Source organism: Poecilia formosa, unplaced genomic scaffold (genome assembly GCF_000485575.1).
Source record: "Poecilia formosa unplaced genomic scaffold, Poecilia_formosa-5.1.2 Scaffold17, whole genome shotgun sequence".
NCBI lineage: Eukaryota > Metazoa > Chordata > Actinopteri > Cyprinodontiformes > Poeciliidae > Poecilia > Poecilia formosa.
This window is the reverse complement of record NW_006799956.1, coordinates 3,088,000-3,114,477: the sequence shown is the minus strand read 5'-3', so window position 1 is coordinate 3,114,477 and position 26,478 is coordinate 3,088,000. Positions and strand designations below refer to the sequence as shown.

Genomic DNA, 26,478 nt, shown 5'->3' with positions numbered 1-26,478 from the left:
TCGCTTTATTCTCGATAATGTCAAATGAGATTTGGGTTTTTAGTTGTAAGAAAATAACACAGAAACATGAGACGTACACACCGATGCACGTTTGAAGTCTGAGCAGTGTTTTATCTATATTTCAGTTCTGCAAGTCCGACAAGATGAGGCTCCCCGTCTCATTTTGGAATCGTTTTGTTGGTGACAGACATCGGCCATTGTCAGTATCCATGTGTTCACCATCCATATTGCAGCAGAGGGCCGATGGGACCTCCAGGTGAGTGACAAAACTTTCCTTGTAAAGACCACGTCTGTAAAATATGTCAGAAAATACAGAACGGTAACGCAATAAAAACATCGGGATAAAGTTTGTTTTGGTCTGTGGACTGCAAAGACGGCACCGAGCGACTGCACCTAAACGCCCCACAACGTCTGACGCAGTGACGTTGGTTCCAAAGCTCTATTGGCCAATAGTAGACATAGAAGGCAGCTCTCCTCATTAACATAACGATGCAGCAGAAATACAGCAAACGGAAAAACAGCGAACAGAAATACAGCGAGCAGAAAAGGGTAAAGCAAAAAAAGGCAAAGCAAAAAAAAGGGAAAAGGCTACTTCTAATGCACTGCTAAGGCTAATGCTAAGACTAATGATAAAGCTAATGATAGCACTAATTAGCAACTGCTAATTAGCACTTAGCTAAGGCTAATTCTAAGGTTAATGCTAATGCACTGCCTTGCTTCCTATACATTGTTATCATAAGTAGCACTTCAAAAGAACAGAAGTCTTATGTTTTTTGAACAATAACAATATTTGTTGTTAATCAGTTGCTAAGAGATCAACACGTTTTCTGGTAGCAAAGTGCCACAAAGTAAACATCTGACTTTTACTTTTGTAAAATTTACCAACTAAATTTCTTGTGTCTAAACAGATAAACGGTATTTCAAAAGAGCTTATGTTTTATAAACAATAATTAATTTGGTGTTGAGATGAGTGCTTTTTTCTGGTGTTGAACTGCTCCATAGTGTAAATCNTAACGATGCAGCAGAAATACAGCAAACGGAAAAACAGCGAACAGAAATACAGCGAGCAGAAAAGGGTAAAGCAAAAAAAGGCAAAGCAAAAAAAAACAAAAACAAAAAACACAATTTTTCTTGACGGAAACTCATGTGTAAGGAAAAGGAAAAACTAAATATATATTTATGCTTTTAATTCTTATCAAAATATATATTTATTCCTTTATTTATAATTGGGGCCTGCCTATAGCAATGCATAGGGAAGAGCAGTCACTGCCTCCATGCATTGCATGTTCTACACCCGTCTCTTTATTTTTTCTTCTATATTTATTCTTCCACCACCGTTTATGTGGCTCGTACCGCTGCGTGCACACCCACAAAAGTGGTATCAAATCGTGCGGCTATCACTTTTATCGAGTTACGATGGCGACGTAAAAAGCGAAAAACGAGCGAAATTTCCAACTGCCGAACCTTTGTTCGGCAGTTGGAAAGTGTCAGTTAAGTGTCAGTTACACTTAACTGACACCAACTGCCGCTTTTTTAGAGTGAGAAAAAGAGTGGAATTTTGACCCCAAAATGATTTTGAAATCGCTCTCATGGCCGCAAAACTTGTACTATTGGTATGAAAGTTGGTCATGAAATCGCACTGAATGCCTGCTCTGGTAAAATGTTTTCAAAATTTCTCTAGGGCTTACGGTTTTCTGTCAAGGTGCTTCAGAGTGAAATCATATGACAGGGTACCTTCAGGCACTCAACCATTCATTTTCAGACTTTTCTGAAAAATTTCTGAGCTCAGCGCACACCATGTTTCTCTTATTGCTGCTATTTCTGTGAGTGACCTACAGATATGAATCGCGGTACTATCGGAGACGACAAATAGCCCTCTCATATGCTTCAAACGGTTTTTGGATCGGCCTTACGGATCCTGAACGGGAAACAGTTGTTCGGACTGCTTTTTTCATTAAAACTCAAGATAGAAATCCTTCTCCAGCTGTCTGTCTCACACACACAGGGCAGTTGGCTGAGCATCGATCGCTATAGCAACAGAATACAGAGAAAGGCAGAGCTGCTGGTTTGGACTACAAACCAGCAGCCATAACTGCCATAACTGTAGTTCTATCTATGGCCAAGACTCAGTTAAAACAGAGGCCTGAGCAGCATGTCAGAACTACAACATGGCGGAACTGTCTGTTACTATAGAGGAGGAGTTGGCTGGTATTCTGAACTACTTGTGCTTTGTGCATTATATAACTGATTTAACCCAATCACTATTACACATGGAATTAGTGTGGCCATTTCAAATGAAGCTTATGAAAAATTTCAAAATAAAAGCCTTGACAATTTTTATATCATGTAATTGCTCTTTCTTGCATTAGATAGCTTTTAAAAAAATCCTCTGTTACACATGAGATTAGTGTTGCCATTTCAAATGAATCTTACTGAAAGTTTCAAAATAAAAGCCTGCATACTCACCTCACGTCAGTGCACCGCCTATGGCAGTGCAATAATATTAAACTTTTTTTTACGCTTTTTTTCTCAGGATAGTGACATTAGCACAAACATTACCATTTCACTGCCGCCCACTAGTGCACTGCCTTGCACGCATTAGCCTTTTACCTAAAATAACCTATTAGTTGATTTTCTTACTTATTTGCCATGTTTAGTATACTGAATGGAGTAAGTCAATGACATAGAACATGCTAGTGATGCCCCACATGCTACTGATAGTCTTCATGCTAACATTAGCATTTTGTCAAATATTAGTTTATGCATTAATTTTAACATACTGAATGGTACAAGTACAGCTTAGTCCACATGCTTCTGACTCATCACAGGTTATTGACTGCATTGAAGCTTTCTTTAGCAATGCTAATTTTTAGCATCAGAACGCTGGGTCCAAACCGACGGGCACACTTTGGCAGGCCCCATTTAAATTTCTTCAGGAATTTTCTAGTAAACTTATTTATTCTTCTTCCGTCACCCTTAATGCGACTCGTACGGCTGTGTGCTCTGTGCACCCCCACAAAAGTGGTATCAAAACATTCAGCTTGATCCCAAGGAGGGAGCTACTACTTTTAGTGGGATTTGGAGTTGAAATGGCGACATAAATAGCAAAAAACGAGGCAGGATGTTTCATAAGGATAGGATTTTTTTTCAAAGGATCTGTCTGACACACACACACACACACACACACACACACACACACACACAGCACAGTGGATTTCTGACTTTAACTAGCGATATTTATTTTATTGGTCTCAAAGTCCCTATTGGTCCCTATTGGTCTCAAAGTCGGTCATGACATAGATACACATGCCTTCTCCCGTAAAATGTTTTCAAAATTTTTCTAGGGCTTATTGTTTTTTTTGTCAAGGTCCTGCAGACCGACAGCGAGATCTCATAAGGATAGAAACAGTTGACAGTTGAATTGCTCTTTAGAACTACAATGACTGAAGGTTGGAACTACAACATATCATCGATGCCTGAGCCCAGCAATACAAAGATATTACATTTAGATCAACTGCCAACCTAGAAAACATTTTATTAAAAAATAAAACTTTTTTAAACACATGGCTACAAAGAGACCTTTAAATATTTGGAAGGATTTTACTCTCAAAAATGGAAAGTCTATCAAGACTCATTTATCCATCTTATTACTTAGAAATTTCCTATAAAATAATTAAAAAGTTAATCAAAATCATTTTAATGTCATTTGGAAAAACAAACATCACTACATTAGAAAAGATATTATAAGATCACTAGAAGAAGCAGGCCTCAATGCAATTGATTTTGACTCGGTAAACAGTTGCTTAAAACTTCGATGGTTACAAAACTTTCTGAAACATTCCGAGAGCTTTTGGTTTAGCCTCCCTGCTAAAATCTTTTTAATCTTTGGTGGGGTAGAATTCCTTTTAAAATGTGACTTTGAAATTAATAAACTTCCAGTTGAACTTCACCAAATTTTACCAACAAGTCCTTCAATATTGGAAATTAATCTTTAAGCATAACCTTTACCCCCATAACACTCCTATTTGGAATAATAGATGCATCTTAATAAAGAAAAAAAATCCTTTTATTTTGAAGAATGGCCTGTTCAACATTTCATGGATGACAGAAGGAAAATTTTGAACTTTGAAGAATTCCAGCATAAATATAATTTTACCTGCACTAAAAAAGAATTTCGAGCTGTAATTAAAGCTATCTGTCAGGCTTTGATTAACACAGTACAAGGTTCGTTATTTTATACAGTCTCAGTACCATGGCTTTACCCACTGTTTATCCAAGACTACATTTTTATAGACAAAAACTGCAACAGTAAATTTTAAGAACAGTCATTATCCAAAAGACTTTCCCTTCCCTCTTGAAAAGAAGAAATTTACTTAAAGAATTTTCTTTTAGTGCATGAAAAAAATGTGATGCAGCTATTTAAATTTCCCTTTAACCCCCAAAACAAAGGAAATTAATTATAAAATATTAGTTAATATTTATCCATGTAAAGAATACTACTTCAGACTAAAATTTTATATTGAGGCAAATGACTCTGCCTTTTGACGTAGAACCTTTGCAACATTTATCATTTTCTTTCAGTTATGCATCTAAATTTTGGAAGGATCTTCATAATTGGTTGCTGACTAATAATTTAAATATTCCAACTTTAACTTACAGCAATATTAAATTTGGCATTTATATTTTGGACACAAAATTGTAATATATCATTAATAACCTGATCATTACGGCCAAATATTATTACACAAATGTAAAAAAAAAAAAACACGCAAATTAACCCCAATCTTTGATCTTAACTAAAAGAAATGTCACTTCTGTTCAACTCTGTGAAAATGGTTGAGACAAAGAATGCAACTCTGCTGTGTAGTAGTTTGTCCTATTTGATTTTTGGCATTTATCCATTTCATGATTAAGACCCTGTACAATAATTCCAGTTATTCAGTTTATTACACTTTCTTTATTTTCTAATAATAATCACCTGTTGTGTCATATAACGTTCATGTCATTCTGTAACCCCTTTGTTTCTTACTCAGCAGGAGTAAGAAACAAGTGACTAGGAGTGACTACTGACTCCTCACTCAAGTTACTGTATAAAAAGTATATGTGCTTGTAAGATTTGGCTGTTTGGCTGTTAAAGTAGAAACAGCCAGGAGACTGGAAAGGCTTTGTTTTCCGGTCTCCTGGAAAGCAGACCGGAAAGATTTTGACTGTCCAACATTGGTTGGACAGTCAAAATGTCACAAATTGACGCTGATTCATTAACAAAGTCCCAAATTAGACAAATGACAAGAGATGAATTGGCTCTTGTGGTTATGGATTTTTTGCAAAGGATTAAAGAAAAATCTGCATTGCTGATTAAGGAGAACGTACTGCAGGAGAATTTGGAAAAAGCTCATGTACAAATTGAGCTTCTAAATGAGAAAATCAATTCACTAACCAAAGACCTAAACTGGTCTCTCAAGCAAAACAAATACCTGGAACGTCAGCAAATCCCAAAGTCACAACATGAGGTAGAGATCCGGAGTTCCCACAGGACTCAGTTGTTGTCTGAGATAAAAGACTACAAAAATAAAGTTAAAGAGCTTCAAGCCTCTTTAAAAAACCTCGAGAGGGACTCAAAACTGCAGGTTGAGAAGATTGAGGCAGAAAAACGGCAAACGGTGTCTGAAATCACAGCATACCAAGCAAAGGTTGAAAAGCAACAAAGTGAAGTGAAGAGACTTGAGGCTGAGGTGTCCCGAAAAATTGACGAAATCGGCATGAAGAATAATGAGCTTTTGAAAGAAAAAGAGAAGTGCAGACTTCTTGAAGCCAGGGTAAAAGCTCTGGAAAAGTATTTGAAAGAGGCAGAGAAAGAAAATAAAATTCTTGAGAAGAAACTTCCCAGAACCCCAATGGAGGAAGCCATAGAAAGAACTAAGCAAGAGTTTAAGGCAAGGGTCGATTTATCTTCATGCGCATTGTGACAGCTGACCCTACTGTCACACAGACCTGAATGGTAATCATTTTGTTTGTTTTATCCTTTACATTAATTTAGACATCAATTAGTGAATAGTTTAGATTTTTATTAAAAATTATTTTCATTAGTCTGACCTTTTAGTTAACTATTTGCAGTGCACACATTTAGTTAACTTTATTTGTCAGTTCTTTATATTTTTGTTAAAAGCAACAAATTAATTTCTTTGTTTTGAGTTACCAGTTTCCTTTGGAGCTGCTGGAGGGTCACAGAAGAGCTCCGGCTAATTGACGTCCTTATATGGCTGGCAAAACCTCCTCAGCGGGCCGTTCCATTTGTTTGCCAGGGGACGGGGAAATTTGGTTTTCTTTAATTTAATTTGACCATTTCTTTAATGTTTCTTCTGTTTGGTAGTTTCAGTCTAATGTTTGTTTAATTTAAAGATTTGGAATTGTATTTGTTTAAGTTTTTGCATGTTTAAATTACCCCTTGTGTGTCAGCAGTGGTCTGATCAGCCACTATTTAAGTTCCCCTCATGTCTTGTTTGTTAGGTCAGTTTTGTGCTTGTGTTCTTTGTGTTACCACCTGAGTTGTAGTTTGTTATGTTGACCTCAGTTTTGGGCCCAATTATTCATTGTTTGATTATTTTTGAACTTTTTTGTAATAAATTAAGATTATTTTTTGAATTCCATTCAGCGTCTCTCTGGCTGGTTAATGTGAGAACCCTCACACACATTAACTGTGGAGAAAAAGCGAAACAGGACATTAAAAGAAAGTCTGGCGAAAAAAGAACAGGAGGTGAATAAACTCATGGAGCAGCAGGCTGAGACCTCCAAGCTATTAGACTTACAGCAACAGAAAGAGGCTCTGGCTGTGAAACAAAGTTTAGCCCACACAGAATATGATTGGAGAGACCTGAAGAAAGAAAATAAATCCTTAAATTATCAGCTAAAGTTACTATCCGAAACCAGGTAGAGAGATCAACATCACATTAAAGAAGTCACCAGCCAAGTGCGTAAGATGACAGAATTGTACTGGAGTGAGAAGATGCAACATGAGAATTTGAAGGAAACCATCAAGCGCAAAGGGGCTAAGGTAGAAGATGAAATTGCTTTGAAAGGACCTAATGATCAAAGTAAAGTTGAAACACAAACAAACGCTAAACAACTCAAACCTCTACCACCGATCCAGGAAAATAAACCGCAGCTACCAAAAACAAACTCAATACGTAATCAAAGAATTCTGGTTCTGCGGGAAGGAAAGGTAGAGGCAGCCTTTAATGATGAAAGCTTCACGACACAAGCAAAGCTGAAGCCAACAACCCCCAGCAAAAGGAAGCCTGAAATGCGGCCTTATACATCGGCAGGCAGGAAGGTTTCTTCCACGGAAACTGAGGGGAGAAAAATGAGCAGCCCAGAGTGCCACAGTAGATAACGGTATAGGGGTTAAACGCGATTCCCTCTTCACACGGGTTCACTACCTGTGGGAGAGACAAAGGGAATGGCAGCTAAAGATGGGAGACCTTGGTGGTCTGATCCTGAGCTACAGAAGCTCCGGTATCAGTGTCTGGTCCTCATTCCCGGCAGTAACTCGGGTTCGTTTCTGGTGAGAGTTGGACTCCGCCAAGGCCGCTTTGTCACTAATTCTGTTCAATATTTTTATTGACAGAATTTTTAGGCACAGCCAAGGTGTTGAGGGGATCCGATTTGGTGGCCTTAAGATCACATCATCTGCTTTTTGCGGAAGATGTGGTCCTACTGCGTTCATCAGGTCATGATCTACAGCTCTACTGGAGCGATTCGCAGCCAAGTGCAAAGTGGCCGGGATGAGGATCAGTGCCTCCAAATCCGAGGCCATGTTCTTGAGCTGGAAAATCTGGTTAGGATGCCTCCTGGATGCCTCCCTGGTGAGTGAGGTATTTCAGGCACGTCCCACCAAGAGACGGCCAAAGGGAAGACCCAGGACATGATGGAGGGACTATGTTTCTCTGCTGATGTGGGAACTCCCCCAGTGCTTTCTTTGAGTCTCCTAGAGCTTTCTCTGAGTTACCTAGTGCTCCCTCTGAGTCTCCTAGTGGTCCCCCTGAGACTCCTAGTGCTCCCTCTGAGTCTCCTAGTGCTCCCTCTGAGTCTCCTAGAGCTTTCTCTGAGTCTCCACCTCTAAGTAATTCCCTGAGTTTCCTAGTGCTCCCTCTCAGTCTCCTACTGCTCTCTCTGAGTCTCCTACTGCTCTCTCTGAGTACCCTAGAGCTCTCTTTGAGTCTCCTAGTGCTTCCTCTGAGTCCTCACCTCTTAGTGTTCCCCTTAGTTTCTTAGTGTTCCCTCTGAGTCTCCTAGTGCTCCCTCTGAGTCTCCTACTGTTCTCTCTGAGTCCCCTAGTGCTCCCTGAGTTTCCTCGCGCTTCCCTGAGTCTCCTAGTGCTCCGCCTGAGTCTCCAAGTGCTCCCTGAGTCTCCTAGCACTTTCTCTGAGTCTCCTAGTGCTCCCTCTGAGTTTTCTAGTGCTCCCTCTGAGTTTCCTAGTGCTCCCTCTGAGTTTCCTAGTGCTCCCTCTGAGTCTCCTAGTGCTCCCTGAGTCTCCTAGCACTTTCTCTGAGTCTCCTAGTGCTCCCTCTGAGTTTCCTAGTGCTCCCTCTGAGTCTCCTAGCACTTTCTCTGAGTCTCCACCTCCTAGTGCTCTCTCAGAGAGAATACACCACAATCACTCATCTCCTACCTGGGTTTGCTGCGTTCTCTCTCACCACCATCACCCGCATTTCATAACAGACACACTCTTTAAACTAAATGCATAGGTTTTCTCCGGGTGCTCTGGTTTTTCCTTCAGGAAAAAAAAAGTGATTAGGTTAATTGATCTCTTGATCTTACTTCTATATCTCACTCACTGACTGTTCACAAAGAATATGAATTTATCTATTTCAGATTCTTAATGTGTTTCTTTTTAGCACACACTCCTTAAATGGCCTCATGCAATGTTTTCCAGCCCTAGTGTTTCTTTATTTTCTGTCTTCTTAGTCGTCTTAATTTTTAACTGGTCATAGAATATGACCAGTCTCTCTAAGCTGGATTGTCTTCCTGTTAAAAGGAAGTTGTTTAAGTGTTTAGGCTAATTGGTCTCTTAATTTTACCTCTCTCTCTCACTCATAACTGTTGGACATACAAAAAATCTGAACTGAATAAAACTGTTTCTTTCTACCACACGCTCATTAATGGCCTCATACAATGTCCTCCAGCCCTCCATTTCTATTTGAAATAGGGTTCTTCAGGATGCCATTAACTAAACAAAAAAAGTGTGATTACTGAACACAGCAACTGCACTTAATCATATTTTCAATTTTACTTTTATTTATTGGTCTCTCATGGAAAATACTGTGGTGAAAATAGAAAAAATAAAGTCCAATAATACTATCAGTTTTGTGTATGAGGGGGAGGTTTGCCATCAATGACTGAAAATTATTGAGACAAAAATAATTCAAAATTCTTATCATGATGAATTTTTCACAATAAATGATAAACAATATGATAAATGTCCATCCCTAGGCTTTACTCACAGTGGCACATGTCCTGTACAAACACAAGCAGAAAGGCCACTCAGTGAGGAAGAAGCCATTCCTCCAAAAGAATCATGAAAAAGTAAGATTGCAATTTGCAAATGCACACAGCATGTGAGGTATCACTAACATCTTGTCTTTCATTGACTTCCTCCATTCAGTGTGCTAAACACGTCTAATAAATAAGAAAAATTCCTAAAAGCTTATTTTAGGGAAAAGGCTACTTCTAATGCACTGCTAAGGCTAATGCTAAGACTAATGCTAAGGCTAATGATAGCACTAATTAGCAACTGCTAATTAGCACTTAGCTAAGGCTAATTCTAAGGTTAATGCTGATGCACTGCCTTGCTTCCTATGCTTTACCATAAGTAGCACTTCAAAAGAGCAGAAGTCTTATGTTTTTTGAACAATAACAATATTTGTTGTTAATCAGTTGCTAAGAGATCAACACGTTTTCTGGTAGCAAAGTGTCACAAAGTAAACATCTGACTTTTACTTTTGCAAAATTTACCAACTAAATTTCTTGTGTCTAAACAGATAAACAGTATTTCAAAAGAGCTTATGTTTTATAAACAATAATTAATTTGGTGTTGAGATGAGTGCTTTTTTCTGGTGTTGAACTGCTCCATAGTGTAAATCAGACTTTTGCTTTTGTATTGAATGTCTGTTTTATAATATATTTACCACCATGGATGGTAAAAAAAAAAAGGAAAACTTTTCCTTTTTCGGAAAACATAACTGCACAATTCTTGTTGAGTAGTACTTATTGTAAGTTAAGTAGTATTTCAAAAGAGGAGAAGAAATCTTTTGTTTTTTGAACAACAATTAGCATTTTGGCTAATTTTAGCTTATACGCTAATTTTAAGATATTGAATGGAGTAAGTCCATGTTACTCAACATGCTTGTGACTCTCCACATGCTATTGAGGACATTGTATCTTACTTTAGCACTAATGCTAAGTTTTAGCATCAGAATGCTGGGTTCAATTGACGGGCACACTTTGGCAGGCCCCAATTAAATTTCTTAAGAAATTTCCTAGTTTTTTTCTTTTATTTCTTATTATGTCAGATATATATTTCTTCTATTTATATATTTCTTTTATTTCTTATTATGTTGGATATATATTTATTCTTTTATTTATATATTTATTATTTTATTTATATATGTCGGATATATATTTATTGTTTTATTTCTTATTATGTCGGTTTTGGTCCTCCATAGCCTGGTGCTGACAAATGGGAATCCAACAAGATGCAGAATCAAAATCTGAATCAACAAAATTTAAATTATTCCCAACCCTACTACCAGGGATTATTTTATTAACTGATTTCTCCTTTAGTCTTGTTGTTTTGTTAGTTACATGGATGTGGAAACATGATATCTGTATTGTCAAAACTGATCTAAAATCTTTTACTTATCTCTTGGTGCAGTTATAGCCAGGCTTGTCCTGAATTTTATAGACCATTTTATTTACCTTAATTAGCATGAATGGTTAGACAAAGAATGTTCCCAAGATACAAATTCAAGCATTTAAATAAAAAAAAAAGACAGTTGATGCTCAAAAAAGCGTTTACTACGTTGTCATGTATGGTCTACGAAGTCACACGTTCACTTCGCTGAGTAACATTTTCCTGACACATTTATAATTGTTAGAAACAAATCAATAGCATTAGTGCACGGTATACCTTCTTTATTTTACTGAGACATTTATAAATGTAATTACTGGAAAATATTTAAACAAAAGACTTTGTCCTTTCCACATCAGGCAGTTTCTGAAAATGTTTAATATTGATCAGTCAAGAGGCAAAAGACGAACCAACAATCGCATGGGGACGTTGACGGTGTCACAATAGTTTATGCATAATTACTGTTGTGATGAAAATTTTAAATGTTGTAAAAGGAACTGCTGTCAAATGAGTTAAAGAAAAACAGAGATCACAATTCCAAGTGCTTACAGCTGATATATTTCATTAATCTTCAGGGATATGAAACTGTTAGTGGTGAAACACGTTAGCTAGATATCTTAGCTAGTAAAATGAGCTGTTAGTATGCCATTTGGAAAGCCTACAATTTACCTTCTTCATTGTAAATTACAGCTTCAATACGGGCCAATGAAGCAGACCCCCAAAAAGCATGCCAGTTGTTCAAAGAAAACCTGGATGAATAAAGAAGAGCTGATGAACAGGTTTCTCTGAAAGCCCAGGCCGTTCTCACAGTCGACATGTCTGATGCAGAAGAACAATGGGACAGTGTGATCACTGCGTTTTATAAGCAGAACATGAACTGGGGATCTCCATTTAAGTGCAGGCTGAGAAAACATTCTAATCGTTTTTCTGGTGATGACCTGAATTGAATTGTTGCTGTTTTAACGGTTGATTTCTTGTTCTTTAACACCCATATATTTATTACACTCCGTAGTTAGCGCAGTAGCTATGCTTTATGCTGCTTTACCCTTTTGATTGTTCTGTTCAGGCATTTCGTCCCTCTGCCCCAACGGGGATGCTGCGGTGGCTGAAGACATGCTATGTCCATGGCCATGCAGAAAACTGGCTTCATTTTCAATTTAGGTTTGTCTTTATGACTGACTGAGTGTGCCATCCGGGTTTACATGTGAAAACTTTTTTAATTGCATTTGGCTTTTCAATTTCCTAAACTGAAGGGACAGAACTTTGAGTATTTTGCCACTTTTCCACTGGCTCTCCTGGACCCGGTTTCGCTGCCGTTTTTTCCAGCCAGGTTCTTGATTTTTCGGTCCCTGCTCTGAGAAGGGTCTGTAAGGCCGAATGGGGGGTTGCAAGCTTTGCACCTCTTCACTGATTGGTCATGGGCGTGGTCAGATCCAAGCATAAAGAGAAGAAAAACGGCCTTTTCTCAAACTCGTAGCAAGAAGAGAGAGAGTAGCAATGGAGTCGTCCCAACCTACGTGTAATCCGTGCAGCAATGAGGTGCAGACTTTTCTGTCAATTATTGAGGACTGCAATATTCAACACCAGCTAGATGAAGCGACTGAAAACGAAAGTGTTTTTGTTGAGGTAGCGGAAAGGATGACCGGCGCTGGATATCACAGTACATCCCAACAGTGCTGGGAAAAGGTGGAAAAGCTAAAAACCGACTACAAAAACATGAAAGACGACAACGGGCAGAGCGGGTCCAACCAAAACCGGAGGCAGCGGTTCGACCTAATGGACGATATTCATGGCCATCGCCCTGCAAGTTGTGGAGAGGAGGAAAACGTGGACAGCGACACCTCGCTGCTGGAGGACATCTGCAATGGTAAGGTTTTATTCATCTCTGCTTCCATATAAAGGTTGAGTAGTAACTAGTTGCATTTTCCCAATTACATGTACTTTAGTAGCTTGTTTGAGAACAATTAATTACGTTTAGGAGTATTTTTACTACCATGTACTGTTTACTTTTACTAGAGTATTTTTATTATGAAGTGTCTCTACTCTTACTTGAGTAAAATTTCTGGATTTTCTACCCACTGAATGAAAAACAAATGTTAAAGTTTCATCAGTTTTTTACTGAAAGAATCTGATTTGGAAATATTTTTTAGCCTGATTTTGTTATTTTTTGTTATGTATTACTGCATTTTGGTCCTTAGAATACCAAAATGTCCACTTAACTCGGTCCATCTGATGTTGTCATTTTTAAATATCAAATGACTGATCATTTCATCAGTTACTCAGTACTTGAGTAGACTTTTTACCAAATACCTTTTTACTCTAACTTGAGTAATTTCTTGTATTTTAACTCATATAATTTCAGTAACTGTAAACTGAAGTCAATCAAAGCTGGATTAACACGGTAAAATAACAGGTTGTTGAGCTTGAACTGATCTCTGCATCCTTAAATGGGAGTGAATTGTGTTTAACTGGTTTGCTTTCTGCACAGGATCTCTCCCCTGTGGTGCAGAGACTGAAACCGATGCGGACGATTTCCCGTCATTTCTTTCGGATCCCAGTTCTTCCAGCACCTCTACTTCCTCAGATGCTCCTCCCAGCGCTGGCTGGACACCGCTGCCGTCCAGCCAGCGCCGCCGCTCCAGCCAGCGCTGCCGCTCCGGTGAGCACGGTTCATCTGTCTGCTTTGATGGAAGACATTATTAGACATCCTTATCACCACAAACCATTGGTTTTGCATTTCATTATCCTGTGGGTAATGTGATTTTAAAAACAGACAAAGACAGATATCAGCTCTTTAAACTGTTATGAGCTGTGGCTTCCGTTTGGAAAGTTGTGCTGTCAAAAAGTAACTGCATTTTTTATGTTATCTAAGAAAATAAAAACATATTCACCTTTCTATCCATTAATTTTAACTTTCAGTTTCAACCAAAGTAGTTTAGAAATCAACATTTCTAGCTCCATTCCACTGTCAATCACTGTTAGCATTTTATTATGTCTAGTAGTGATTAACTACTCATATTCAGATATATAGTTGTTTTTAAATCACTGTAACTGTGCTTTAATACTTATTAAATCTCTTTCCCCAGGGAAGAGACGAAGAAGGGGGGGCGTGTCAGACGTGAATGAGGAAGTGGAGAACCGGCAGCAGCGTGAGCGGCACCACAGCTCATGGATGGAAATCCTCCGGGAAGAAGCGGCCATCCGAAGAGAGGAAGCGGCCACTAATCGCCAGATGGTTGCCCTCCGTAGAGAGGAGCTGAGACAGGCGTCCCATTTCTACACGGCCTGCCTTGGCCTGCTGGGGGACATGGTTGCAATCCTAAGGGAGCGACAAGACGGACAGCATTCAACTGTAAATGTTGATAATGATGCCAAGGAAAATGCCGACATTTAAAAGTGAAGAATAAATGCTGTGCTTCAAATCTGTGCTTTAAGTCTGTTCTTCCACAATTTAAACTTTTCCTGGGGGATTGAAAGTACTCAAACCAAAATTGTTTGTATTGGACGTTTTTCTTTATATCAAACGACTTTAAAACCAGTGATATTCTCATTGACACTTCACATTAATTTCCACTGACTGCATCCAAATGTGAGCATTACTTAGCAAACCAAACCTTGAAATAACTCAGCTTAAAGTAATAAGAAGAGCTATTTAAAACAACCCAACATGCAAGTTAGATCACGGTAATGTATCCGCTGGTTTGGTTTTCCTCAATATGAGAGTCGAAAAGGGTGTCAAGCTTTCAACTGGATTCTGTTTTAACCTTTGTTCTGTGACGATTGAGAGCTTAGACCTGTAAGGTTAACTGTTGCAAAGTTAGCTTAACAAAAGCAAACCTGCAAACATGTCGTTTCTTGAACGACTGTATTTACATAGTTGGTAGGTCTTATTGCTCATTCCTGCAATGCCATTGGATGGTGAATGTGCAAATAGGTCAGGTCATCAACTTGTATAGCTTGCAGACTTTCCAGATATTGGTTGTTAATGGGTGTGGAGATAAGAGTGAATGCTCTCGAAGGTGAAGTGGGTGGGGTTGTAAATGTGGAGTTTTGTTCTGAACTTCCATGGAATGTATCAAATCATTAGCATCTATTTGTATTGAAATGATTTAGACTAGCATTCGCTAACCACCAGCAGTGGAGGAGCTCAAGAACATGATCACACATTTTCTGTCTGTCTGTGTGTGTGTGTGTGTGTGTGTGTGTGTGTGTAGGCTCCTCATGATAGAAACTTGGAGCATCACTGTACTCAAACATACACAGTTTATGATGCTACAGAGTAAGGCTGGGTCATATATCATTCACAACATATTGCAACAACAACTGGATATTATAATGCAGTAAATGCAGATGGTATTGTCGTTTAGTCTGGAATCTGAAAGAAAATTTCACACCATAAATTGCATGCAAGTGAATTTAATTAAAAGTTTTCACCATTTGTGTTAGTGAAATATCAAGAGGAAACAGGAGACGGAGATGGATCAGGTTGTCCTGTCTCTCCATCATGGGTTCTCTGATGTGCTTTCTAAGTTCCTGACTGACTGAAGCATCATCCGCATCGGTCACAGCTTTACGGCTTCTCTCATGTGGATTATCTGATGTGCTTTCAAATGCCCCAGCATTTTGAAACTTTTGCTGCAGCAGCCACAGACATGAAGCTGTGTGGGTAGTTTGATGACTCTTCAAATAGTTTGACAAAGCAAAACTCTTTCCATACTGCTCACGGGTGATTGGCTTTTCTTCTGTGTGGACGTGTTGGTGACACTTTAAAGCTGCCAAACTCTCTCCACACAGGCTGCAGCCCGTGTGAATTCTCTGCTGACTTTTCAAATTTCCAGACTTTGCAAATCTCTTGCTACAATGGCTAGAGACATAAGATCTCTCTCCAGTGTGGATCAGCCGATGACACTTAAGAGACGACAGACGAATAAAGCTCATTCCACAAACGTCTCAGAGGAAAGGTTTCTCTCCAGTGTGGATACGTAGATGTTTCATAATCCATGCGGCAGAAGAACTCCTGTCACACTGATCACAGCAGTGAGGTTTCCTCAGCTTGGAGCTGCTTCCCTCTTCTCCTTCCTCTTCCCGTCTGTCCAGACTCCTGCAGCTTTTGCTCTGTGAAACAAAAACAAGCATTTAATCTAGAGAGCCTAAATACGTCTGTAGAAAACTGCAACATGCTGAGATGACTTACATCTTCCACTGACATGTTGTTGTCTATCAGTGTTTTTTCTTACAAGTTTCTAATCACAAACTTGTACGTGCTGTTCTTCACCAATGTTGCTAGTTTCCAGGTTCTGCTCTAGCCGCTCAACGTAAGCTGTCCTCGGCTCAACCTCTGGTCTGAAACCATCTGTTTTGCCAACCTGAGGTTGGCAAAATAACAAACCTCACACATTACACTATTCACATTTCTATCCTTCACTTAGGCTGCGTTCACACTGCAGTCTGAAGTGACCCAATTCCGATTTTTTTGCTGGGGCCGTTCACACTGCCAGTAAATGCGACCTGTATGCGTTCTGCGGTGTGAACGGACAAACGACCTGAAAGTGTCCCGCATGCGCAGTAGAGGGCGCAATAGCGTCAGCGTTCTCAGTGTTCTGCCAACTGCCATAAAAAGAAGAAGTGCTCAGTGTTTGCGGGAGTGAACATGGTTGCTAACGGTGGAGCTTAGCTTACATATTTGAAGTTGTTGTCTGGCCGGAGGAGCATATTAACAACTTAATCCTCATATAGTCCGTCATGGTTGTTTATCTTCCCGCTTGTGCATGTCAGGGAACAGCATAGTGACATTTGTTGAGCATCAGTGACGTTCAGTTCGGATGAATGCAACCTGGACGTTAGGTCGCATTTGAATCGGATACGTATCGGATATGGGTCACATTCGAAAAAGAATCCGACCTGTGCTGTTCAATCAGATACAGGTCGCATTACGTCAAAAAAAATAAATAAATCGGAATTGGGTCACTTCAGGCTGCAGTGTGAACGCAGCCTTAGATGAAGCCAACCACTTTATGTGTATCAAACAGGATAAATCAACTGTTTTAAAGCTTTACTGCATTTAGCTGTACATTCACTGGCATAAGCATTAAAGTGTACACTGATTTTAACTGAATACTGATCAAAAATAGAATTACAAGACAAAACAAATACAGAATTTAGCTTAGCATTGTTTCAAATTAACCTCAATTCTCACATTTTATGAATCAACAAGTCAATTTGAACTGAATATTATTCAAATAAAAGCAAAAATAAAACTCCTGAAACATGGATACAGTTAATATATCACGGCCTACTAATCACCTCCTCTCGCGGGACTTTCCCAGCGCGAGCTGGCGTTTTGCCAACGTTACCCTTAAGTTATAATGAACATAAAGAAATTCATGTTTGGTTTATCATTTCTTTGATAAAAACAGCGCTTTTATGCAACAAAACCTAAACTGCTAGAAAGACTCTTTATGTTGTATAGATAAAGCTGATATCAGTAATTATCAGCTTTCTATAGTTATTGAAGACTAGATCTCCATGCAATTAATGGAGCCAACATCCCATGCCGTTTGGGGGCATGAGATACAGCACCCACTAGTGCTATATCATTTTTGACATACACATTTCTGAGGTCCTCTACCTCTAACAAAGTTAGTTCTTTGAATAAAACCCTCTGTGTGAAATCTTAGACTTGTCTTTACCCTATGATTGAGGGTAGAAGATAAGTATAAATATTACAGGTGGCCTGTGGCTACAGGGATTTATAAAAACGTACGATACAAAACAACTTGATGTGTTAAAAAGTTTAGATGAAAACTTATGGTGAAAATATGTGGATCAAATTTAATACTGCACCCATTCTCATATGGGGTCAATGTATTAGTTGTTAGTGAAAATCCTGATTTAATTTTTGTACTTGATGTAAAAATAAGAAAAATACATTTCTGACTTGGTTTGGTTCCTGACTCTTCCATCTTTCCGGTTTCCTCAAACCCAGAGCATGTCGAAGCTTTTTCAGTAATGGCTTCTTTACCGGGAGAGCAGCCTTTGCTTTGTCATTCTCCTGATCCTTCTGTTTTAGCTCCTCAGAGAGCTTATGATTGCGTGTCAGTTAGTGTTCAATTTCAGCTGTTGATGCATCCAGCTCTTTATATTTTACTTCATCTAAAAAGAGCTTGTGTTTCACTTCATCCAGTTCTTTCTGTAGCATGTTCTTCTCGGCGTGGAGAAATTTGGCTCTCTTACCATTCTGTATTTCAACCTCAGCATGACGATTTCTCTCATCCCTGTGCTCCTGCTCCATTGTTTGTATTTCTTCTTTAAGGGCTAAAATATCAACTTCATATTTCTGAACCATTTCCAGATTTGCGTCTTTGACTTGCTCAAGCTCTTTCTGTTGTTGACGAAGAGCCTCATTCTCAGCTTCTAGAGCCGCATAAAGTGTCTGGTTCATCTTCAACAGTTCAGCATGAGCTTCTTCGTTGTCACTTAGCTTTTTCTTTAACGACTCTGCTTGTTGTACATTAGTTTGATAGTTGGTGTTAAGTTCCTGGTATGACTCTTTCATCTTCTTAAGCTCTTCCTGGAGATGCCTCTCCTTCTCTGCAGACGTCTTTCTCAGCAGTGCCATGGCCTTTTTCAGTTCTGTACACTGTGCTGTGTTTTCACCTTTTTCAATCTTAGAAAACTTCTTGTTTGTATTTGTTTGAGAGTTAGCTGTCATCTCTATTTCCAGCTCTTCCTGCAACGTTGCCACCTGTTCTGACAGATTGATAATATCATTTTGAAGCTTAGCAAGAACTTCTTGATATACGGCCGTACTTTCCTGCATCTCTCTCTGTAAAATTGCCTCTTTTTCTTGAGATGATCTTAACTGATGTTGGAGGGCTTTATTTTCCATGAGGAGTTCAGAGGACAGGATGTCCTCTCTGGGATTCAATCCTTTTTTTTTTTTTTTGCCTCACTGCATACCCCAACGTTGTTGTCATTAAACTCGTGTTTTTCTAGCTTGAGTTTTGCGTCATGTAGTTCTTTTTCCAAGTCATTTGCTCCTTGGTGTTCCTCGTTAAATCTGGCTCTTTCTGCATCCACCAGAGTCTTTAGCTGTTAATTTCTTCCTCAAAAGAATTACCGCTTTGGGTATCTCTGCCTTGAATCAAAAGTTTTTGTAAGCTAAGTTTAATGTTGCCTATGGTTAGTGTTACTGTCCACATAGATGACCCATGTGCAGCAAAACAGCCCCACAGTCTGATGCTGCCACCACCGTACTCTGGTTTTGAATACATAAACATCTTTAGGAGTTACAGAAGAAAAAGTGTCACTTGAACCTAACCAGCTGCATGATTACGCAAGTTAAAGGTGCTTAAGACAAATGGAGAAAATATTTTCTGATGTTAATACTTCACTCTTTCTCTCATACCATCATTTCTCCACTTGGTGGTAGAAATGTCATAAATATTTGATCCCTAAGATGTAAGATTCCTACACAGTTCAAAGCATTTATTCCAGTTGCCCTGGATTCATAGGGTAAATTAGGTTCCGGGTTCCTTCTAGGAGAATTTGATTTTATTTTAGAAACTAGACTGCTATTTAGAGTAAAAGGATTCTTCCCCTGCTTTAACAGGTATCAATTTGGAGGGCATCTGTGAGCACTAATTTCCATCAAATGTAGGCCAAAAGGTTTAATTATTACCTTGTTTAATATTTTTCCTCATTCTCTCCCAACTCAGTTCCTTCAGGCTAGCCAGCAGCAATAAGCTGATGGTGAAACTGCACATTTGCTGAGCTCATTATAGGAGCCACTTCTCAGAGCAACGCTGGTAAAAATGTTAAATGGTTAATAGAGGAGCCATGTTGTGATGACTTCCTGAAGGTGGAGTTTCAGAAAGAGGAGGAATTTTTAAAGAGACAGAAACCCAAACATGTGAAATTACAAAATCAAATTTCTTTTAAGTCATATTTGATTTATATAGCATTTTTATAACTGAAATGATCATTGTTACTTGACTGTGCTATAAAATAGAACTATGTGCCTGGAAAAGACATAATGCTGCCCTTTTAAATAAAATCATATTCATTTTTAGTAAGATTTAAACCAATTTTGTTGATCAAATACATTTATTTAGTACTGCTATTAAACCTGCTATTAAACCTTTAATTAAAACCAACCATAATTTAATGTATGTTTAATTTTCTTAAACTCCAGTTATTAAAATAGCAGCTGCATTTTTACATAAAGTTCATTTTTGTGTACAAGAACAACTGTGATATAAGCCACACTAAAGGATTTGTAAATTGACACATAACAAAAGCTGTCACAGACGACTGCTAATTAGCAGACGGACTTTCAAAATAAGAGAGAGGCGTTTCGCCAAACAGCTCACTCAACACTGAACGCGCCTTAAAATGAAACGCCGTCCCTGCTTCCTCAATTTCCCACAACAACAACGCCACTCCGTCTCTCTTGTCGTGAGAAAACCTCAGCACTCCCACGGGTGTTCCTCTTATTTTGAAAAGCCAGAGAATCACAGGTGTCACGGCCATGGTGACTCATGTCTATGATGGTCACCATGGACATGAACACGTAGCGGGTCAGTCCGTTGCTGCGATACGTCACAGAATATGTGCCAGTAAGCTAATACAAATCAAAGGATGGTCACCTGATGGTCACGGCCATAGACATAATATAAGAAAAATACATATCCTTATATTATGTCCATGGTCACGGCCATCACGGCTGTCGCGTTTGAGGCAAACCGGAACTTCGTCCCAAATCCAACCAGAAAGCAACGCCCCCCAAACAAAGGTTCCGCTTTGCCACTACTACTACTCCCATCCCAACCTCAGGAAAGCACTATAAATGTAGGCAGATTAACATGCCGAGCTGCACACAAAATATTATTTTTTAATTTTTTTGGAGAAATAAAATAAATTATACATGAAAATATTTCAAAATTATAAAACGACCAGAATAACGTGGTGGGATTTTTAGGTGCACAGCAGCACCACCTTCTGGATGGTCACATTTTGGCAGTGTTTATTTTGATCTGTTTATTGTTTGTATTTTATTTTACCTTTTAATCATTGTGAATTTTTGGTTAACATCATGTTTGTACATGTTTAAAACATGGAGTAATTGTGCTTTTTGCTAAATATGACTGAAGAAATCCCATCTAATTTGCTGGTTTCTACGACACTTTCCAGCCTCTCTCACCTCAGTCTTGTGAACAAGTAACAGAATGTAATTTACTGCAAACGTCTACTTTAATTAGTCAGTTATATTATTGTTAGGTGAATTTATCAAATATGAAGGTTGTTTCATTAAAAGAAAACATATTGAAAGAAAGTAAGAAATATTAGCCTACGTTTTTTCACAGGATCCAACACTACGTTGAGAAGATGAGGATTTGTTTTCTCTTCTGTATTTTCTGCCTGATGGTTCCCATGGGCCACAGTGAGCTGATGGGTCCCCCTGATGGTAAAGGTGACAAAGTAGTTGAAACTACTTTGTGTACCTTAATTTTTTACATATATTTATAAAACATGAAGGCATTTAATACAAAATGGGATTGCAATAAAAATAGACAAATTGCCATGAAGTCCACTTTGATTTCTTTTTATGCAATCGATGAAATAACCATTTGAAAGCCGCATTTTGGGATCTATTCTGGGTTTGCAGGTTCCGCGTCATTTGCTGAATGTTTTCCCCGCTGCATCTTGTATTTAACCAAATTAGGAAATCAACAAAAATGGAACAGTAGAAAATATAGAGCATGACATCACCCACCCTCTGTCCCCAAAAAAGATGAAAATAGTATAAAAAGTCCCATAGAATGAAATCACCTTTTTTTTACGGTTCCTTCCTTCTTTATACGAGCTCAAACTTGATCTTAGTCATTACTCTTTGGCAGGACTAGGTGGCAGCATATCAAATACAGTAAGTTCTTTTATTCTGATTTCTATGTTTGTTTACTACGGTTTTATTATTCATTATTTTCCAATGATAAATAATCATTGAAAAATCAATATACAACAGAGAAACTGTGTTGTAAATAATCATTGAAAAATCAATATACAGCAGAGAAACTGTTGTATATTGTTGCTAAGACATAAAGCAGCTTCAGAGTTTTAAACAAGAGTACATGTGGGCTCTCGCAACCAGGTCCGTTAGCGCGTGGCTCGCTTTATTCTCGATAATGTCAAATGAGATTTGGGTTTTTAGTTAGTTTAGTCCGACAAGATGAGGCTCCCCGTCTTATTTGGAATCGTTTTGTTGGTGACAGACATCGGCCATTGTCAGTATCCATGTGTTCACCCTCCGTATTGCAGCAGAGGACCGATGGGACCTCCAGGTGAGTGACAAAACTTTCCTTGTAAAGGACCATGTCTGTAAAATATGTCAGAAAATACAGAACTGTAGATAAAACTAATGTCAGATTGACAAGAAGGCATTAAACTTACTTTAGGAAGAAAAAAAAGGAAGAGAAACCACATCTTCCATGTTATTGGGAGGTTCTTTACACAGAATGATGAGTCAGAAAATCCTTCAGTAAAGTTTGACGCAATTTACTAGAATGACCATCAGTTTTTGAACTTCACACTCATCTATAAATAAGACTTAAGTAGAAACGATGTAACGATTTGAAAACTTGCCTAAAACCAATGGTTCTCTGTGCAGCGCCACTACAGGTGAGTCCTATATGTGACTCCTTAAGCCTTAAAATCTCAGTTAAAATTCAATCTTTTCTCTAAAATGTCAGTCTTTTAAAACGACTCCAATACGAAGAGCTTATTATAAAAAAATATGAAAAATAGTTCAACTTGAAATGCACATTTTAACCTTTTAAAGGCCATTGAATTCACATATTGCTACAGCATCTAGCTAAAGCAAAACCAAAAGATTTCCTTTGTGTAGCAAAGCGACATAGAGGAAACATTAAAGGTTGAACATTTTTGATGTCTTAAATGGAGAAACAGTAAAGCCGTCTGGTTTAAAAAAATATAAAACTAAAACAAATTATTAAAATTACAGTTTTTGACGTAAGGTGCATTCACACCAGCCCTGTTTTGTTTTCCTTAATTGAACTCTGGTCTGTTTGTCTAAGTTCGTTTGGGGGAAATGTGAACACACCATCAAACTGATGCAGACCAGAAAAGCAAACTCTGGTCTGTATAAAACCTCGGTCTCGGATCCTTGAAGTGAACTCTGGTGCGGTTCTAGTGCACATGTGAATGTCGGAGACCGATCCAAAATAAGTAAGTGGACTATAGCACAGGGCATTCAGGGCGAGATGGGAAAATGGTTCATGGTCTTTTGCTAAAGACATCAGAAAAATCCTAGAACAGCTCAAGTCAGACGCCACTTCATTTTTGTTCACATTTTGTGAAGAAGGAAGTTGCGCTTGTGTCTTCTTCAAAGGTTTTCATGTCATCTTCTTTTCTGTGGTTCTTGGTGCAGCGCCACCACAGGTGAGGAGGGAAATAGATGTTTCTGTTTGGTTCATTTGACACAGTGTTGCAGTTTTGGTTCCTAATCAAACCTGACTGTCAGGTGTGAAAACACTCTTAGAGAATAGTCAGTTTTACACTAATTTAAGAAATCTAGACAAAAGTTCTAAAATAAGAAGAAAATATCTGGAATAATTGAGCATTTTTTATCAGCTAAAGGGAAAAAATGGAAAAAGAACATCACTAGTATCTCTTAAAACCAGACAGGGTCTGCATCTGTCCAGTACAGATGTTTAGCTTACATTTTTTCTTTGTTCACATCTCTTATCTGACTAGAAATTATGTTGTTAAGTGATGCTGGTTATTTTATTACAGTTTATGTGCTTAAAGAGAATCTAATAAATGTAAAAGAAAAAGTGAAACATTAACCTTCGCTGCCCGTACGTAGAAACCTTCTTCCATCTGCATTTCAACAGCTAAGTAATAATCCTACAGCGGCATTACTATATCCATGTTTTTTGTTCGAATTGTCCTTTGAACAGATATTTTCTCACAGAAGCAAATAAATAAAAAAATACCAGTTTAGAAAGAATATTGGGAGCAGTGCATCTGAAGCACTTTGTAGACTTATAAAGTGTTCATTCATTTACACTTTTCTTGTTTCTTGTTCAGTTTTTTCTCCTCTTTCTTCCCTATTCAGGATTTCCAGGACTTCCTGGATTACCTGGAATGCAAGGACCTCCTGGACCAAGAGGAGAACAAGGTCTGGTGACATCTATCTGTTTTCGACCAATGAATGGATAACTGTTGTAGTTCTGTGTGTTTCAGGCAACCCACATTTTATTTTTTAATTTTATTGTTTAGTTTTTTTTTCTCCCCTCTTTTCACTCATGTCTACCGGGACTTCCTGGACCAATAGGACCACCTGGAGAAAGAGGACTAGCTGGTTTAACGGGACCACAAGGACCGGCAGGAAAAACAGGACCACCTGGAGAATCTCTCCCAGGTACGTTTTTTCTGGTGATATCTATAAAGTTTTAAGCGGTGAATGCTTTGCTGTTGTAATCCTGTGTTCTTCAGATAACCCAAGTTTTACTCTGTTGTGTCCTTTTTTCCCCCTGCTTTTTGCTTCGTTGTTGTTGCTTTTGGCCCAGGACCGGTAGGACCACGAGGCCTACCGGGGCCACCTGGACTAAGAGGTCCAATAGGGCTACCAGGAACAACTGGACCGGCAGGACCGAGAGGAATGACAGGACGGGACGGGCCAGCAGGACCAGCAGGACCACCAGGAGCACCTGGACTGTCTGAAATAGGTATGAAAAGGGTCAAGGCTGTTCCTCGTATCGTCATAAACCATAAGTTACTTGAACTTGTTGAGATGGTTCTAAATCTGGGTTTGAAACAGTGGTCCAAAATGTCCAAATACCATTTGGTAGAGTAAGGCAGCTGTCTTTATGTCATTACCTGAGACAAAATCACATTTAGTTTAATTTCCCTTTGGGATCGATAAAGTTCTTTTGAATTTGATTTAAAGTCTGTAAATATTGAATGGCTGGAGAAGCTGACCAATATTTCCCCTTAATGTTTGTTGGCAATAATGATGTAGTTGTTTTATTTTTCTTTTGTTTTATTTGTGCGGTCCATTCCAAGGACCACCGGGACCGGCAGGACCAGCTGGACCACCTGGGAAAACGGGCCCGGCTGGACCACAAGGGCCACCCGGAGAGCCAGGTTTAACATATTTTGTGCTGTTTTGCAGTCTGCTTTGAATTGTTTGTGCTTGGAACGCCTTCCACAAAAACCATAAAATGCACCTTTAAGCCTCAGACTGTCAGATTTATAATTACTATTAACAGAAAAATCGTCTTCTCAACTGCTTTATTAACTTTTGAGAGATATAAAAATAAAAAAACACTGTAATCTGTTTTGATCTAGGTGTTAGCTGCAGTTGTCCTGACATCAAGGCCATACAGCAGCAACTGACCAAGTTAGAGCTGGGTAAGTCTCAGTATTAAGATCTACTGTAATGCATTGTGGAGCAGAGTAGATTTCATTAGTACTCATTAAACCAAATCAAGTCATGCGTTAAGCTATTTAACTCAACAATAAAAAGGGCTATAGTCTTAAAATGTTTAATCAAAGGATGAGCAGCCTATTTAAATGTAGGTGTTTTCAGTAAAACACCTAATATGTTTTTGCCTCTTGCTCCTGTTTATTTTTTCATCTATTGGCATTTTGATGTTAAAACTATTTTTTAAAAAATGTGTTTCTTTCCTTTAGCTATAACTTACAGCTTTGTCCGAAAGGTCGGTGAGAAATACTTTGTGTCCGACAAGGAGAGACAGCGTTTCGAGAAGGCAGTGGAGTTCTGCTCCCAGCGAGGGTTGGAGTTGGCTTTACCTCAGAGCGAAGAGGAAAACAGTGCTCTGACTGAAGTGTTCAGCGACCCATACAAAACCGTCTGGATCAACGTCAACAAGGAAAAAGCACAGGGAAATTTCACTCTTGATGCGAATAATCGACCTCTGACCTTTACCAAATGGGGAGCCGGGCAGCCAGATTCGTCCGTCCAGGATGTAGGCTGCACCATGGTGTCAGAGAACGGCTTCTGGGAAGTGACAAAGGAATGCTTCCTGTATGCTTACGTTGTCTGTCAGATCTAAACAAGTCTGTTTAACTGTATACTGTTGTAGGTTCTGTCTTTTCCTCTGTCTCTTTTAACTGCTTACACGCACATGCTGCAGCTTACATAACCATGTCTGTGTCTGCCGGCAGTCATACGTAAACAGACTGAAACTATTTTAGACTATCCTAGGGAGGGTACAGATTGCAGAGAAAAATAAAAAGCTAAACTCGTGCTTCAGTCTTTGCCCCACTTTGTTCTATCCATAAGGTGAGCTAAGTGTGACCCAGCGCTGGACGGTGAATGTCACTCTGTATCTGTTCCTTTTTTGTATGACATGTGTGGCTTGTAACATTTGATCATTTTTCGGAATTAAAGCCTGCTGTCATATATAACCAAATCTCATTATTTCTCAAGGTAATTTACCCTCAGGGGTTCTGGTCGGGTCCTGAAACTGGTTAACGGACCTTAACCAGAGACAGAACGGACCGGAGCTCAGAGACAGAAACGAAT

At 38.8% G+C, this 26,478-nt stretch overlaps 2 protein-coding genes and 1 long non-coding RNA gene across 5 annotated transcripts; 2 read left to right on the top strand and 1 right to left on the bottom strand.

The window, feature by feature from the left end:
• LOC103134504 (pulmonary surfactant-associated protein D-like) lies at window positions 1-26,359 on the top strand. Of its 2 annotated transcripts, XM_007546775.2 has the most exons (8): window positions 21,787-21,835; window positions 22,126-22,246; window positions 24,043-24,105; window positions 24,262-24,348; window positions 24,497-24,655; window positions 24,993-25,073; window positions 25,278-25,340; window positions 25,623-26,359. In XM_007546775.2, exons 2-8 carry the CDS (start codon window positions 22,135-22,137, stop codon window positions 26,003-26,005), a joined length of 948 nt encoding a protein of 315 aa, XP_007546837.1. In that variant the 5' UTR covers window positions 21,787-21,835; window positions 22,126-22,134; the 3' UTR covers window positions 26,006-26,359. The 2 variants fall into 2 exon arrangements, with proteins under 2 accessions (XP_016524328.1, XP_007546837.1); XM_016668842.1 differs by lacking the exons at window positions 21,787-21,835; window positions 22,126-22,246 and adding an exon at window positions 1-256 and having other exon boundaries at window positions 24,244-24,348.
• On the top strand, window positions 10,802-14,332 carry LOC103134505 (uncharacterized). Its single transcript, XM_007546776.2, has 3 exons — window positions 10,802-12,774; window positions 13,396-13,566; window positions 13,994-14,332. Exons 1-3 carry the CDS (start codon window positions 12,405-12,407, stop codon window positions 14,299-14,301), a joined length of 849 nt encoding a protein of 282 aa, XP_007546838.1. The 5' UTR covers window positions 10,802-12,404; the 3' UTR covers window positions 14,302-14,332.
• On the bottom strand, window positions 14,141-16,274 carry LOC103134506 (uncharacterized). Of its 2 annotated transcripts, XR_475843.2 has the most exons (3): window positions 16,102-16,274; window positions 15,342-16,022; window positions 14,141-14,226 (listed from the first exon to the last, which is right to left on the bottom strand). It is a non-coding gene; the product is annotated as an uncharacterized LOC103134506 (long non-coding RNA). The 2 variants fall into 2 exon arrangements; XR_475842.2 differs by lacking the exon at window positions 14,141-14,226 and having other exon boundaries at window positions 15,308-16,022.
• Window positions 26,360-26,478: the final 119 nt, after the last annotated feature.

What these genes read in the sequence shown, in the direction of transcription:
- LOC103134505 (XM_007546776.2), top strand. Translation starts at nt 12,405, where the DNA reads ATGGAGTCGTCCCAACCTACGTGTAATCCGTGCAGCAATGAGGTGCAG. An exon ending in GCTGGAGGACATCTGCAATG is followed by an intron (nt 12,775 to 13,395) that starts GTAAGGTTTTAT and finishes CTTTCTGCACAG; the next exon opens with GATCTCTCCCCTGTGGTGCA. An exon ending in CAGCCAGCGCTGCCGCTCCG is followed by an intron (nt 13,567 to 13,993) that starts GTGAGCACGGTT and finishes CTCTTTCCCCAG; the next exon opens with GGAAGAGACGAAGAAGGGGG.
- LOC103134504 (XM_007546775.2), top strand. Translation starts at nt 22,135, where the DNA reads ATGAGGCTCCCCGTCTTATTTGGAATCGTTTTGTTGGTGACAGACATC. An exon ending in TGGACCAAGAGGAGAACAAG is followed by an intron (nt 24,106 to 24,261) that starts GTCTGGTGACAT and finishes CTGGACCAATAG; the next exon opens with GACCACCTGGAGAAAGAGGA. An exon ending in ACTGACCAAGTTAGAGCTGG is followed by an intron (nt 25,341 to 25,622) that starts GTAAGTCTCAGT and finishes TCTTTCCTTTAG; the next exon opens with CTATAACTTACAGCTTTGTC.